This window comes from Pinus tabuliformis, chromosome 7, assembly GCF_031772625.1.
Source record: "Pinus tabuliformis cultivar Carrire ecotype Pingquan chromosome 7, CPIR1, whole genome shotgun sequence".
Classification (NCBI taxonomy): Eukaryota; Viridiplantae; Streptophyta; class Pinopsida; order Pinales; family Pinaceae; genus Pinus; species Pinus tabuliformis.
Window position 1 is genome coordinate 341025515 of NC_142293.1, and position 16330 is coordinate 341041844.

At 36.7% G+C, this 16330-nt stretch overlaps 1 protein-coding gene across 1 annotated transcript; it reads right to left on the bottom strand.

Annotated features, from left to right (window-relative positions):
* Nucleotides 1-14329: 14329 nt before the first annotated feature.
* LOC149247337 (nicotianamine synthase-like) lies at nucleotides 14330-15756 on the bottom strand. Its single transcript, XM_089458175.1, has one exon. It carries the CDS (start codon nucleotides 15522-15524, stop codon nucleotides 14673-14675), a length of 852 nt encoding a protein of 283 aa, XP_089314301.1. The 5' UTR covers nucleotides 15525-15756; the 3' UTR covers nucleotides 14330-14672.
* Between the last annotated feature and the right edge of the window lie 574 nt (nucleotides 15757-16330).

Consider the following 16330-nt stretch of genomic DNA (forward strand, 5'->3'; position numbering starts at 1 on the left):
GGGGGTGAGTGAATCCACCAAGGTTGGGGTCTCAATCAAGTTGGAGCCTAGAGCAGGTCAAAGCTCACTTATCATTGAGGTTGGTGCCTCAATCAGGTTGGAGCTTAGAGAAGGTCAAAGGCTACTCATCATCGAGGTTCCTCAATAAGGTTGTAGCCTACAATGAGTATCTACTTGCACAATTTTGAGGTTGGTGCCTCATTTAGGTTATGGCCCACTGCAAGTAGTTGCTTGCATAAATTGGGTTTTGGTGCCTCCAATAGGTTGAAGCTTGCATACATATGGAATGAATTGAAGAATAAGAAGAATAAGAATATGTGGTTTTCTCTCGTATTGGTTTCCACGTTATTATCACATTAACTATGTTTTTAAAAAATTTCAGAAAATGTTGATATCTCAGTGTCAGCATTTGATTTGTAATAAATAGAGAAATTGTTGTCAATGAGATTATCAGCTTATTGATGGTTTCGCAATTTTTCTTCAGAACAATGTGCTGACAATGGGGTTATCAACATTTATTAGCTACATAAAAATGATTAACAGGAATACACTGACAATGGGCTTATCAACATTTTTCTGTAAAAATGGTCAGCTAAAAACTTAGTTTTTCTTATACAAAATTGTAATTTTGGGAATTATTTCCATACAAATGAAAACAAATTTTACTAAACTGAAATAGGATTTTATCCATAACAGACCCATTTAGAAAAACATCTCTCATTTTTCTAACAGGAATTATGGTTTGAAATATTCGAAGGGATATTTGAAAGGTTTGTTTTTAGAATTTTACAATACTGGTTTAGTAATTATTTTCAAAAGCATATCCTAGACAAATTGTTTTTGGGAAAACTAGTGTCTTTTCGAGTGACTAGCCCTCTAGGTTTGGAAGCTACCCTAGAAACAACAGTTTAAAGAGATTCACGAATTCTTCTATATATAATAGATAAGAGAAAGGAAATGGAACCAACCTGGAACTTTTGCTTAATCCCTTACTTGATCTCTCTCCCCCTTGACAGAGCTTGCAACTCCTCCCCGTAGTTATCCCGCTTGGAGAGTACCTATAGAAAAACAGTAACGAAGAACCATCAAAGCATATTGATCTATTATATCATAAACATTATAGAATCAGATATATAATGAACATACAATAGCATTCACAAATGATAACATTCACAATTGCACAATTATATGGGAGAAACTTAAAGAACTTTATTAAATAGAAGGGAGAATTACAACCCAGTTGTCTAATCTAGCATCATCCTCCCAGCATCAAGCCCTCTTCACCTCATGAAATAGAAGGATCACACCAACAATACAATGCTCTTTCCTCAATTACAAACTATCAGCACTTCCTTGCAATTCACAACATTCCTGCCTCTGGATCTCTTAGATGAGGGATCAATCTATAGATGTGTGCAAGGGTGTGACTCATCTCTAGGTTCTAATTAGTGTCATTCCACTTGTTAAATTTGGTTCCACAAGAGGAGAGATAACTGAATTTTAGATCTCTTACTCATCCTTGGGCGAATTCAGAGAGGCAAGTGTCATAGGAGAGGTTTCTAGAAGATTCCATGAGCAACCACCTAGCAAACTGTCTCAAGCATTTGTCCATCCTCGCCCATCACACCCTATAGAAGGCCTAAATAGTATGCATTGCACATGAGTAGTGTATAACTCAGTATGCATCACACCTGGCCAGTGTAGCAGTCAGTATGGTTCAGTTTAGGCCATTTTTGGATGGTTTTTCAAGTGGAATTTTTGGGGAATGATGTAATTAGATGACCATGTTATTTTAGGGTATGAAACAACTCTTTTAGGGGTTAATGAGCCCTACTTTATTGAAATATAGGTTTGGGGTTGAAGTGCCCAAATATGTCTATAACAGATTCCCCCTAAAGCATGAAGTCGTAAATCTTGATGTCGGGTGAAATGCTTTATCATGAGGATCCAAGGTTTCGAAACTAGAAGGTGACCTCTATAAAATACAATACAATACATCACATCATTATAATAATTTTTCATGATCTAGCTGAGGCGGGCATTCCCATGCTCAAATTTATAAATTCATTTCATGTACATAGATCAGATAGTCATTAGCAGATGCAGACTGGTGATTCTTCAGATGTAGAGTCATCATCCTTGGTTTGGTTGACCGTCTTTGCAGCGTCTTTGTACATTTGATGCTTTTATATCCCTGAATATATTGCAGCTTGGATGGATGAAACTAGATTTGGGGTCTTCAAACTCATTCAATCTTCGCCAAATGTACAAGTTAATCCATGTGAAAAGATGTTCTGAAGTCGAATATGGAAAGACATCACCTTATTACCAGCCAATAATGTGAGCTATTAACAGACGTGAGAGGAATCACTGATAATGATGATGACCCTCAAGGTACTACAGCACAATTCATGTGGTGTGAATATATGATCCGATGTAGAACACCACGTAAAATCTTTCGGTCGAAGGCCGTTGATGTCAACCTGTTGTCGGAAGTGAGAAACTTGTCATTGAGGCATGCAAGCTTCAAAGCACTGAAAGGGTTGTTTCTACGTCAACTTCTTGAATAACGAGCTGATGTCTACAAGAGGTGACTCATCGTAGGAGGGCCTTGATGTATCCCACATCTACGACACGAAACAAAGCAAATGGTTTTCTAGAGGTGAAAACGATCTGACAACACAAGGTTCAGGAATGGCGGTCATGAAAGATGAAGGTATTGCAGTGGATGAGACATTAACTAGATGGATAATTCTCAACTGAATGACTTCTCTTGAACATATCGGTGACACTGAGATGAATTGGTAGTGTTAACCCCAAAAATGGATGGTGTGGAAGACCAATGGTGAGACGACCAGTGAACGGAATAACCCAACCCAACTCAATTACGAAGATGAAGTGAAAGTGTCATGTTCAAGAGCGACCTGCTACCATAAAGTTTTCAAGTTTTCTTCCCTTTTTCCCAAGTCATTGCTAACCAGTACCTCTTTATTTTTGTCAAGCTTGAGGAGGATAACATATGCTTGTTCTATAATTTTCCCTTCGGGCAAACCTGTCACTATGTTTTAAAGAGTCTAGCGAAAGTGAAACTCGTTCTTGTCTGGGTGGAAAAGTTTGTCGCTATTGTTTTAACGAGTTTAATGACAAGGATAACTCAGTCCTTTTCATTTTTAGAGAGTTTGAAAAGGTACGAAAAGGTAACTCCAGAGGTTCTTTTTCGTAGAATAATCCCTTGGGTTTGAAAAAGATTAAAATAATACAAAAGGGATGACTTTTAGATCACTTTAACGAGCTGAAAAAGACAAGTGCTCAAACTTTTTCGTGAGATAATCCCTCAGGTCCAAAAAAAGATTAAAATATATAGGAGGGATGGCATTTCCAATCACTTTAACGAGCTGGAGAGGCCAATTGCTCGACAATATTTTCATATTTAACGAGCCTGAAAAGGGTTTAATGGGGACTCGATTTTGAGGAACAATGGTGTCTAGGGTAGCAATTGGTTCTGAATAATCTTGGAACTTCTCAAAACATGGTCATTTCTGGGAAGAGGTAGGCTAACAAGACCACTCGTTGCAACGGTTCCTCAAAATGGTAAACAACCAAGTGGAAGTGTATGATCGGCCAAAAGAATGGAGGTGATGGGAGGTACACAACCAAGCCTCAAAAGGCTGATAGAACGGCAATCACAAAGGGTATTTACTAGGTGGTGGGTTCATTTTTTAACGAGCTTGAACCCTGGGGGAACTATGCTTGGTTTCAGTTTCATTTTTTTACAAGCTTAAAACAGAAAGATATGCTTGAACTAGTTTCTATTTCTACGCAAGCTTAAAACTAAAAAGATAGAAACGACAAAGCTAAAAAGCTAGAAATGTCAAAACTAAAAAGCTAAAAACTGAAAAATTAAAATGAAATCGAAAAATGGTTTGCATGCCCCCAGCATGATGAAAAGGAGACTCTCCTGTAACCAAATGGAAACTACTGAGGTTAGGTAGGATGGTTTCGTCTGCAGAATAGACAAAACACTTCCTTGGCTTCGTTCGCAAAATAAACAAAGGTGAATGGTGTGTCAGACAAATCACATAACCTACAGGGAAACTTATCTTCTCAACTGGGTTTGTCCACAGAATAGATAAGGGTGCATGCCCCCTAAGCTTCGTTACATTCACCAGACTACTCATGGCAATTAGGTGGATGGAATGAAGGTTGAAGAGACATAGTTGATATAAAAGGACCATTTAGGGATGATGATTGACTTGGAGCTATGCTTGAACAGGGAAATGAAAGTTGGTCAATGGTGACAATTTTGCTTTCATGTGGGAAACACATCACTCGGAAGAGTGTTGGAACAATAGCCTTCATGTTATAAACATAATCACATCCAAGGAGTAGATTGTAATCTAATGGTCCTGGGACTACCATCACGTTCAGGTGAACAATTTTCCTTCCCAAAGTGATCAGAAACTTAGGAAGGATTCCTAACAGTTGACTGGTTCCTTTGTTAAACCCTAATAGATTCTGTGTAACAGGCATAAGCGATGGTGAACCAAGCGCTTTCCAAGCAGTTGAGGAAAGGATACTCAGTGATGCCCCTTCATCTATGATAGTGCTAGATACGATCATTTTGTAAACTTGTACTATGATCCGGAAAGGTACATAAGAAGGAAGGCGGGATCTTGCTAGTCAACTCCAATCAAAGGAAGTGACTAGACTACTTGGAGGGGGTACCGAATAAATGGTTGTATTAACCCCTTGAGTTTCAAGAATTGGAGGATTCTCCTCCTATTGCGAAGGAATGGGTAGATTTCCCCCAAGTTCATCGGATTCTGATGTAACAAAAAGAATTTGAACGGTATCGTTCTCACTCTCTTTGGGAAGGGTACAATTTTCTGAAGGTAAAACTGGGTCGGGTGCCACCTCGACCTGTTGACTTTGGTCGAGTATAGACTCATAAGTTTCACTTTTAGAGAGAGTGATTTTGACCGACAGTTGATTTAAGTTAGTCGGTTTTTCAACTAGTGAAGGACTTGGGGAGAGTTTCTGGTAACCAGATGGAAATCGCTGTGGTGAAGCAGGGCGGTTATCTAATGCTCTTTTGGTTTCATCCAAAAAAGGACAACGGTGAAGGGAATGATTACATTCACATAACCTACATGGAACTTTGACCTTTCCTTTCTATCCGTGAACTTCACTATCACTAGTTGATGGTCTATTACCAACATGATCACCAGAGGTTGATGATAGTCGTTGGTGTGAATGGGGGGACCATTCTCTTAAGATCCGAGGAAAGCAAGGACAATCTCAATGAAAATGGTCTCCTCTACAAATTATGCATGGAAATTTGGGTTTAGGAATTTTAATGTGTGGATTTTCACCAGATGAAGCATGGTTGTCCCCTTGCTGAATTTGCTTCTTCTTCTTCTCCTTCCCTTTCTTCTTCTTCTCAGCCACCTAGTTACTAGCATCACTACTTTCACCAAGCGAAGAGGAAGAAGGGGAGGGAGAAACAAACGAAGAAGAAGGTGAAGGGTCAACTTTAGTATCAATTGGATGCTGATTTGATTGCTGAGGAATCACGGTATTTTGAACCACAGAGGTTGAGAACAGCCATACTGGCAGGCCAATGGTAAGTCCCGGGAGGGATAATGTAGCCATATGAGGAGCACCAATATTTCCCCAAGAAGTAAAAGGACTAGGATTCCCCTCGAGAGGGATTCTTTGATTGGTGGACTCCATATATCTCAACCTAAGATCAACTAAGGAACAAGGATGTTATTCCGAATTTAATTAATTTTAATGATGCTTTGACACAACTTTTATTTTTCATTTTTTAAGAGTCAAGAAAAAGCTAAAGATGACTCTAGTCCCCTTCGATTTTTAATGAGCCTGATGTGACAAGTGCTCAGATGGACCTTTTCTTTTAAAGAGTCGAAAAGAAAAGAAAGTGACTATTCTGGAAATTTAGACAGAGGGATTATCAAACCAATCACAAAACTGCAAAATAAACCTTGGTGATAAATTAAAGAGAAATTACCAAGGACTTATGTACGATAGTCAATCTTCTCGAATGTTGTGTTCAGTGCATTGCAATCAATAAGGCGATAGACTTAGCTTCCTATGGACAAAGGATATAAGCCTATTGTGGTCTCCCAATATATACACGACGATATGGGGAGCACAAGTCTGTGCTAGCACTTGTCGTATCAAGGAGGACAAATCACCCAACCTTTGATGAAAATGATAGTTACTAGTTTTTACAATGCCAGAACACGTCTCTAGCCTAGACCTATAGATATGTTGTATTAAGTTCCAAAGCGTTGTTAAGTTCATTGAGATTTATTTTAAAATCGATCTTGTTTAAAGTTTGCCTTTCAATGGTTCACCACGTGATGATGATTTTAAATTCCTAAAATGCAATCTACAATGATAAACAAGCATTGTTTATTTTGAGCAATGAAAATCCTAGCTACTAGGGAAAGAAGATTATAATTCTTTCAAACAAAGAGCAAAGAGCACACACTAGTGCATTTTCCTAAATCATTTTTCGCACAAAAACTAAATGCAAATGAAAATGCATGTATTTTTTTTCATTCTCCTTAATGTGAAAAATTCCAAAAAGGAAAACTAAGTGTAACAAAGATCTGAAATATTTTACTCAAAGAGACATTTTCGACAATTTCTTTTTCAAAATGGAAAGGAAGACTAAACGACACTTTTCAATTTTGAATTAAAAAAATGCTTTTGACACTTCGAATATCACCAAATCAAACCAAATACCTGATGAAAAGTTCAATCGACTATTCAGGGAAGGAAGAATCCACGACACTTCTCTTTTCGACACAAAACAACAGTTACGAGAGTTTTTGCATCAAAGTGACAAATCGATTTAAACAACTTTTCGACAAAGGATTGTAAATAATGAAAAATACAAAAAAAATTCACTAATCCTAATCAATGGAGGCTGATCTATGTGATGCAAACAAGCTTCAGTAAGGAGGCACTGTTCATAAGCAGTAAAACAACTAAACATAACTGAAAACAAGGACAAAAACCCTCAATTTATAGAATGGAAAAAAGGCTCAGTCTGTCATCACACCTGGGCTTCACAGAAATAGGGATGCATCGCGCTTAGCACACTCAGGAGGTGTAATGCATACTAATTTACAGTGACAGACAGTGTGATGGGCCAGGGAGCGCAACTGAAGAAGGTTTTGGCTCAGATGTACAGCTTTTTTCAGTGAGTTAAGCTGAGCTATGATGGAAAGTAAAGAGAAAATTACAGAGGAATGTCTTGAGAGGTTACTAAGCTACCAAAAGGGCATCTAGAATGCTTGTAAGTCAAATGTTTAATTTATAAACTAAACCAGAGATTGACTAAAGTAGCATTCATCTACTATGAAATTGCAGAGAAAGAGCAGTTCGAAGGCTACCTGGCTGACTTTAAACTCTATCTATAGTTTATAAAACAAACAATAGCAACAAACAAACATCTATTCAATCCCCAGCGGAGTCGCCAATTTGTTTCTGGGAAAACTAGTGTCTTTTCGAGCGACTAGCCCTCTAGGTTTGGTAGCTACCCTATAAACAATAGTTTAAAGCAATTCACGATTTCTCCTATATCTAATAGATAAGAGAAAGGTAATGGAACCAACCTGGAACTTCTGCTTAATCCCTTGCTTGATCTCTCTCCCCCTTAACAAAGCTTGAAACTCCTCCCTGTACGTATCCCGCTTGGAGAGTACCTGTAGAAACACAGTAACAAAGAACCGTCAAAGCATCTTGATCTATTATATCATAAACATTACAGAATCAAATATATAATGAACATACAATAGCATTCACAAATGATAACATTCACAATTGCACAATTATATGGAAGAAAACTTAAAGAACATTGTTAAATACAAGGGAGAATTACAACCCAGATGTCTGATCCAGCATCATCCTCCTGGCATCAAGCCCTCTTCACCTTATGAAATAGAAAGATCACACCAACAATACAATGCTATTTCCTCAATTACAAACTATTAACACTTCCTTGCAATTCACAACATTCCGGCCTCTGGATCTCTTAGATGAGGGATCCATTTATAGATGTGTGTAAGGGTGTGAGTCATCTCTGGGTTCTGATTAGTGTCATTCCACTTGTTACATTTGGTTCCACAAGAGGAGAGATAACTAAAGTTTAGATCTCTTACTCATCCTTGGGAAAATTCAGAGAGGCAAGTGTCATAGGAGAGGTTTCTAGAAGATTCCATGAGCAACCACCTAGCAAACTATCTCGTACATTTGTCCATCCTCACCCATCGCACCCTATAGAAGGCCTAAATAGTATGCATCACACCTGAGTAGTGTATCACTCAGTATGCATCGCACTTGGCCAGTGTAGTAGTCAGTATGGTTCAGTTTAGGCCATTTTTGGATGGTTTTTCAGGTGGAACTTTTGGGGAATTGTAATCAGATGACCATGTTCTTTTAGGGTATGAAACAACTCTTTTAGGGCTTGAGGAGCCCTAGTTTATCGACATATAGGTTTGGGGTTGAAGTGCCCAAATATGTTTATAACACAAATGAAAATGAATTTTATGAAACTGGAAGAGGTTTTTGTCCAAAGCGAATGAATTTAGAAAAAAGTCTTTTTTTTATTCTAACAACTATCACGGTTTTGTATTTTCTAAGGGATCATTGTATCTTATTTTTCAGGATTTCGTAAGGAAAAAGCTCATGGACAATTGTTAAGTTGGATGCCACCTCACCAAATTCGACTTACTGATCCTTATCTACAACCATGACTCCAAAGACATCATGATCTTTTAGATGCAAATAGGATTATAAAGTTTTCTATATACATGTATTTGATAAAGTAAATTATTATTTTTAGATTTTGTAATTAAGTTTTGTTAGAAACTTGTCTTTTGTTTGATGTAAGTTGTATAAAACAATTTATGAAGAATAAAGAGGGGTTGGAATTTTATCAAAAAGCATATTTTCATTCTGGTACATATTTGAGTAGTCTTCAATATATTTACAATTTTTAATGAGCAATGTGTATGAAACTCATGTGTTGTAGTTCCTTGTTAGTCTTCCTTTTTGTAATACAAGATTTCTTCCATGTATGAGAATGTTAGTTTCTAAGATTGGATTTCATTTATGCTCCTTTCTTGTATTATCAACCATTAGTATTTGTTATTTCAGTTAGCTATAAACTCTGTCTCACTTCATTTTTCTTCTTCCAATTTCTCAAGCAATCAAAGGATTTGCTACTGCTGTGCTTTTTATAGCTTGCTCATTAGATCTATAACCTCACTTTTTTAGAACTGGACTCCATGCCCAATGGTATGTTTTATAAACTTCCTAACCAATTTCATCCAATGATCTAAATCTGGCCACCAAACTCAATTGTAGAAAACCTTCTACTACAGTGACCATAGCGTAGTTACGTTTTACGGAAAGATCCCTCTTTGGGTTGAAGGGTCAACTTTCAACCTAAAAGAGGTTCTAAGGTTACCTTAAGGTTTTTCCCACAACCATGGTTTTCCCTAAGTGTTAACATTTTGGCACCGTTCTCGGGGAATGCAAGGCATATTTTTCCCCAAACAATTTGATTGTTGAAGATCATATATGTGAGGGAAAAAAAATATTTGGATCATGTCAGTTTTCACTACAAGGTGTTTGTTCTAGCGACTCCATTTTCAAGAATCCTGAGTTAGAAGCTTCCATGGTGACTCCATTGTCAGAAGGATTCATAGCTCAGACGATTCAATGGTTATTTCACTAGGCCAATGAAGAACTCAGATGCTGCTACTATTGTTTCAAGGTATGCAAGTTTGAATTTTATAGTTATTCCTAGTTTTCCTAATCATCTACCCAAAGATGAATATTTTATGAGAAATGGACCAAAATTTAGTGGTGATGATTTGAGCCTAACTTTGAAACATATTGCAAATTTTTGTGACTTTACTGGTCTTCTTAAAGTCAAGTGTGAAGATGTATACATGAGATTATTTTATGATTCATTACAAGGGAAGTGTAGAAATTGGATTGAATGTTTGTCTGTGAAGTCCATAACAAGCTTTTGGGTCATCTTCTTGGAAACATGGATGGAAAAAAAATAATCTATAGTAGATCATGTTTCCATTCAAGGTTTTAGAGAATGGAATGATGGGTATACAGATGGTGAAGTGGAAAAAAAAATTATGCATTTTTGTCCTCTTATTTAAACTCATGCAAATGTAGCTCAGAGGAAAAGATTCATTTATTAGAAGAGTATTCCAAGGAAATTCAGATAGAGCTTGCAATGTTATAGGATCAACAAACTTTTCCATATCAATATCATTCTTTTGGAATTTCTTCTCAACAACAAAGAAAAGACATATTACTTCCCTCTGTTATTGAGAGGGGAATTTTCTGTTTTGGATTATGAATTTGAAATAGAAAATAGATCTAAGAAATTCAACCATGATTATCCAATCATTCAATACGTTAACGGTCATCAGATAGATCATCATTTTTATAAACTCGTTGTTAACTACATGGAGGCTTTTTTTTTTTTCTCAGTTTTAATTTTTAGCCATTTTTCGCCATGGATACAAATTACATCATGAGTTTCCTTTGCTACTATACTGTCCAGTTTTGTTTTTCTTGAAGCACAGTAAAAAAATGACTGTATTTGAAAAGCTACTAGATTGGTTGCATTAGAATTTTTGTGTTAATTGATTAAGCAATTATTTTAGCATTTTAGGATGGGTTGGTGTGCCAATAAGCTTAGCACTTTGAGCATGTTTTATAACAACTTTCAATTTCAGTTTTCAGTTTGCAGTGTGTAGAAGTGTGGTACAATGTACAAGTTGCAGGGTTACTGGTTGGGAGCTGCCCAATGGATCAGGCCTTTGGTCTATGTGGTTCTTTTTGCCATCAATGATTGACAATATCCTTGTGGAGCCAATTGTTATCACATTAACTATCTTTAAAAAAAAATGTGAAAATGCTGACAGTCTTAGTGTCAACATTTTATTTGTAATAAACAGGGAAATCATTGTTAGTGAGATTATTAGCTTATTGATGGATGGTTTTACAATTTTTCTTCAGAACAATGCACTAACAATGGGATTGTCAACATTTATCAACTGCATAAAAACAATTAACATGAATACAATGACAATGGGCTTATCAACGTTTTTCTATAAAAATGGCTAGTTAAAAACTCTATTTTTCCTGTACAACACAATAATTTTGGGAATGATTTCCAGACAAATGAAAACTAATTTTATGAAATTGAAAGATATTTTTGTCCAAAGCAGACCCATTTAGAAAAATCTCTCTCAGTTTTCTAACAGGTGTTATGGTTTGAAATATTAGAAGGGATATTTGAATGGTTGTTTTTCAGAATTTTACAATCTTGTTTTAATAATTGTTTTCAAAATCATATACTATACAAATGATAACGAATTTTACCAAAAATAAAGAGGTTTTTGTCTAGAATGAACCCATTTAGAAAAAACTCTCTCAGTTTTCTAACACCTATCATGGTTTTATATTTTTGAAGGGATCAATGCACCCTATTTTTAAGGATTTCATGATGAAAAATCTTATGGACAGTTGTTGACTTGGATGCCACCTCACCAAATTCGACTTGCTGATCCTTATCTCTAGCCATGACTCCAACAACAACATGATCTTTAGATGCAGATAGGATTAGGAAGTTTTCTATACGCATGTATTTGATAAATTACATTATTATTTTTAGATTTTGTAATTAAATTTTGCTAGAAACTTGTTTTTAGTTTGATTAAAGTTCTATAAAATAGTTTATGAAGCATGAAGAAGGGTTGGAATTTAATCAAAAAAATATATTTTCATCTCGCATATTTGAGAAGTCTTGAATATATTTGCAGTTTTTAACGAGAAATTTGTGTAAAACTCATGTGATGTAGTTCCACGTCAGTCTTCCTTTTTGTAATACAAGCTTTATTCCATGTCTAAGAATGTTAGTTTCTAAGCTTGGATTTCATTTATGCTTCTTTCTTGTATTATCAACCATTAGCATTTGTTATTTCAGTCAGTTATAAACTCTGTCTCAGTTCACTTTTCTGCTTCCACTTTCTGAAACGGTCAAAGTATTTGTTGCTGCCATGCTTTTTATAGGTTGATCATGAGATCTGTAACCTCATTTTTTTAGAACTGGACTCCATGCCCAGTGGTATGTTTTATAAAATTTCCCAACCAATTTCATCCAATGATTTAAATCTAGCCACTGAACTCAATTGCAGAAAACCTTCTATTACAGTTACCATAGCATAGTTGAGTTTTATAAAGAGATCCCTCTCCGGGTTGAAGGGCCAGCTTTCAAACTAAAAGAGGTTCTGAGGTTACCTTAGGGTTTTTCATAAGTGATAACACACGTAAAAACTTGTGCCTACTTGTGTTGATGTGATGACTTCTTGATGTTTTACTGATGCATTACTTTTTTTTATTTATATGTTGCAAATGGATATGATGCATTGGTACATAATTGTTAGTTGATGAAAAGTTGTGAAAAGGTTAAATTTCTCTCACATTGATTCAACCCCGCCTCTCAGTGTGATCTTTGGTCCAACATGAATTGTTCTAGGAGTCACATTACTATGATTCTACTGGGTATTGAGATGTGAAAGTAGATGGTAGACACCCATAGGAGCTTATTTGTCCTTGTGGACTCATAGCCTCAGCTACGAGGTGATTTGCTACTAAGAGAAATGGAGTAGTAGTGTTTATGATTGGGTGGAATTTCCAATGTTTGCACTTAGTTGTGAATTTATATTAAAAGTAACTATTTTCACTATTTTTTATTTACAATTTAAATGCTATGTTGAAATGCTTGAATGATGTGTTTAACTCATGCCTTATTTCGTTAAATGTTGTTGTTGTTGTGTTACTTTGGCATCCATGGTTTCAATGTTTTCTATTAGTTAGATAAACATTTCTAGAAGTTATACATATGCATTTACAGGAAAACAATACCAAATATTGTTTTTAATAAAATGTGGTGTGGATGGAAATCGAGATATGTCACAATTATTAAAACATACTCCTTGAAGTAATGATTCAACATCATTTTTATGTCAATTATTGACGTAGACTACTTTTTTGCATAAATTTACCATAAAAATTTAGTGAAAAACAAATTTGTAATATCAATTTTACATATTTTCCTCATTAAAAACATATTTTCTTATTTTTTTAATCATTAAACATAATTCTAATATTACTGTCCTATTTGAAGTAAATGAAAAAATATTGATCATGAAACATGATTCTAATATTCTTATCATATTAAAATTAAATTACAAAAAAATTCATAACATTATATTAGAATTAAAAGATAAACTTTTACATCACATTTACGTCTTTCATTTTTCATATTAAAATCATTTTAGAATGTATTAATAACATTAGTGGTTTTCATGTGAAAAAATATCTTCTTATCATTACTATTATAATTTACTTATTTTAAATTATTATTTTATATAATGTTAATAAAATATTTAATTTAATTTATCATTTTAGATATCAATTTTTGAGATTCAATTGCTTTAAGAAATTCATTCATCTATGACCATTTTCCTAAGAGGTAGTCATAATTGACTAATTTGTCATTATTTTCGAATAGTCTACTTTGAAGAAGTGGGATTGAAGCTAGTGAAATAAATCACACGATGTTAATAAAATATTTAATCTAATTCATTATTTTAGATATCATTTTTTGGGATTTAACTGCTTTAAGAAAGTTACTCATCTATGACCATTTCCATGAGAGGTAGTGATAAATGACTCATTTCTCTTGATTTTTGAATAGTTCACTTTGAAGAAGTGGGATTGAAACTAGTGAAATGAATCACATAGCGTCAATCATCACTTCTGGGCCTTGCACCCAGTGACCAAGAGTTCCTGGAGGTCACTCTCCCAAATCGCCTTTGGCTCAAGGCACTTAACTGTGGAGTTTTCCCCACAGTCAAGCACACTTAGCTTGCTACCCCACACTTATTATTATTAGGTGTAGCCTAACTTACTAAATAGTCATTTTCACATAAATTTACTAAAATTGAGCAATACAATTTCAAGTAAGAATGTGATTTTTTTGTTATTTAAAATAGATTTTTGAATGCATAGATGACTCAGCATCCTAAAAAATTCTTGGGTCATTCGAATTATATAGATTAAACAATTTAAATTCAAATTTTAAAATTTTTCTTTCGGATTTTGATTAAAATTAACCAGAAAAAATATCGTGAAAGAAAACAAAACAGAAAAACAATAACTTATCCGCTTCAAACAAACATGAAATGTTGTATAATAAACTTAAGGGTTTAAACTTTAATATTTATATTATATTAGGCATCGTCCTCCTGTGACAGTTGGAGCGAATCAAATACCGGAAAGATTACAAACAAACCGAATACTGGACTCATCTGATCAAATATACCATTTTGATGCAAACAAAAATCAGATACCAGATCACAGGCTGAACAACAAAATTAATAATACGTAGTTTATAGCGTGAAAAAGGGAGAATAACTCTTCACGAGATACGCTCTTCCACCTAAATTCTTCCGGACCGTTAAGGCACAAACGCGTATAACACGTATGTCTATTGCGGGGAAGGGAGGAGGAATACTGTTATTATCACTGTGCTATTTTTAGCATTTGCGGGCGAGAATGACGGAATTGATGACTTCATCAGTCGGGTGGACGACCGAGATGACGTGGAAGCCACGGAGATCCTCCACGTTGACTACCGGGTAAAGGAATCCTCTGGCGCCGTGAGCACTTCTGAGCAACAAGAAGGCGCCGGGTGCCATGTTTTCCGCCAGGTGTCTGATCACCTCCGCCTTCCCTCGCCTATCCATGCCAACGAGTGCTGCCAGCAACACAACTTCGTAGTCCGCCAGCCGCCCGGCAGCGTCCATGACATTGCAGGTGTGGAAGGCCATGCGGCGGGAAAGCTCCGGGCGGGCGGCCACGAGCCGGGCAGCCACGGCGTTGGCCACCGGGTCGAGATCGTAGTTGTGGAACCGGGTGGAGGGCATGTGCTCCGTGGCGAGCACCAGGGACGTCAGCGGCAGCGGACCAGATCCCACGAACGCCATGTGCTCCGGCACCGGGACCCCGTTGTCGATCATCATGCCGAACTCGAGCCGGGCGAGCTTCCTGTAGTTGTTGTAATAAGGAAAAGTCGCAAGGTGCTCCACCGGATCCCGGAACTGGCCGAGGATGGCCGAGTAGTGGCTCTCCAGCAGCCCCTCGGCCTCCCCGCACAGGCAGATGAGCTTCGATCTCATTTCCTGCTCCGCCTCGCTCAGTGACCGGACGTCGATGGTGCTCGGCGGAGTGCAGAGAAGCACCAGCTGGGTGAAGAGATTGTTAACGACGTTGGAAGGGCAGAGGCTCTCCAGCTTTATTAGCCTTTTGTACACTTCTTCAACCTTGTGGACTAATTGTTTCTCTGCAGTCAAGCCGGCCGGGCACGAAATCTCTCCTCCCTTTCCCATTAATGATCGATCCCAAGCAGCTACCACCCGACTCCAGATCGATTCAATCTATAAGGGTGCTCCTGCAGGTTTCTGGTATATATAAAGGAGAGGGTCGGGCGTGTGGGGCTTGCCCGGTCCTTGGCTTGTGTGCCGCCCCTTCGACCAAAACACACAGCGGCCCGGAGACTACCACCATGTATCTACTTATCCTCTACTCCCGTAACAATACTCCCGTAATCATACGAACAAACCCTTCTATATTTGACAATCCGACCGAAAAAAAAAAAACCATAAATTTACTCTTCGTATATTTGGTTGGGAATCACTATCACTTTATACCAAAACCAACCCGCAGGTGATACGCAGTTAGTTTATGTTCTGAAATACACACATGTTTATGTTTTGAAATACAAATGGAGTATTGGTTTATTTAATGTTCAACCATTTTCTCTTAATAATAGTTGGGTGTATTTGGGTGTATTACATAGAGCATTCGTTTATCTAAGGTTTATTATTCTCCTTCAGTACGAGCTAAGTGTGTTACAAAGAGTGTTGGTTTATCCAATGTCAATGTTTTACAATCTCAGTTTATCTAATGTTTTACAATCTCTCCCCAATATTATTTGGATGTGTTACATGAGAGTTGGTTTATCCAATGTCCAACAATCTCCCCCAACACCAAGTGGATGGAATTAGCACCTTAACACTATGATACCATCGGTTGGGAATCAACACTGATACCATAGGTTGGGAATCACAATTGCTGTTAGACTATTAGTTTATCCAAAATTTAACAATCTCCCTCAATACCAAACAAGTGTGTC

Excerpts from the sequence above, each read along its gene's own strand:
- LOC149247337 (XM_089458175.1), bottom strand. The coding sequence starts at position 15,524 with ATGGGAAAGGGAGGAGAGATTTCGTGCCCGGCCGGCTTGACTGCAGAG.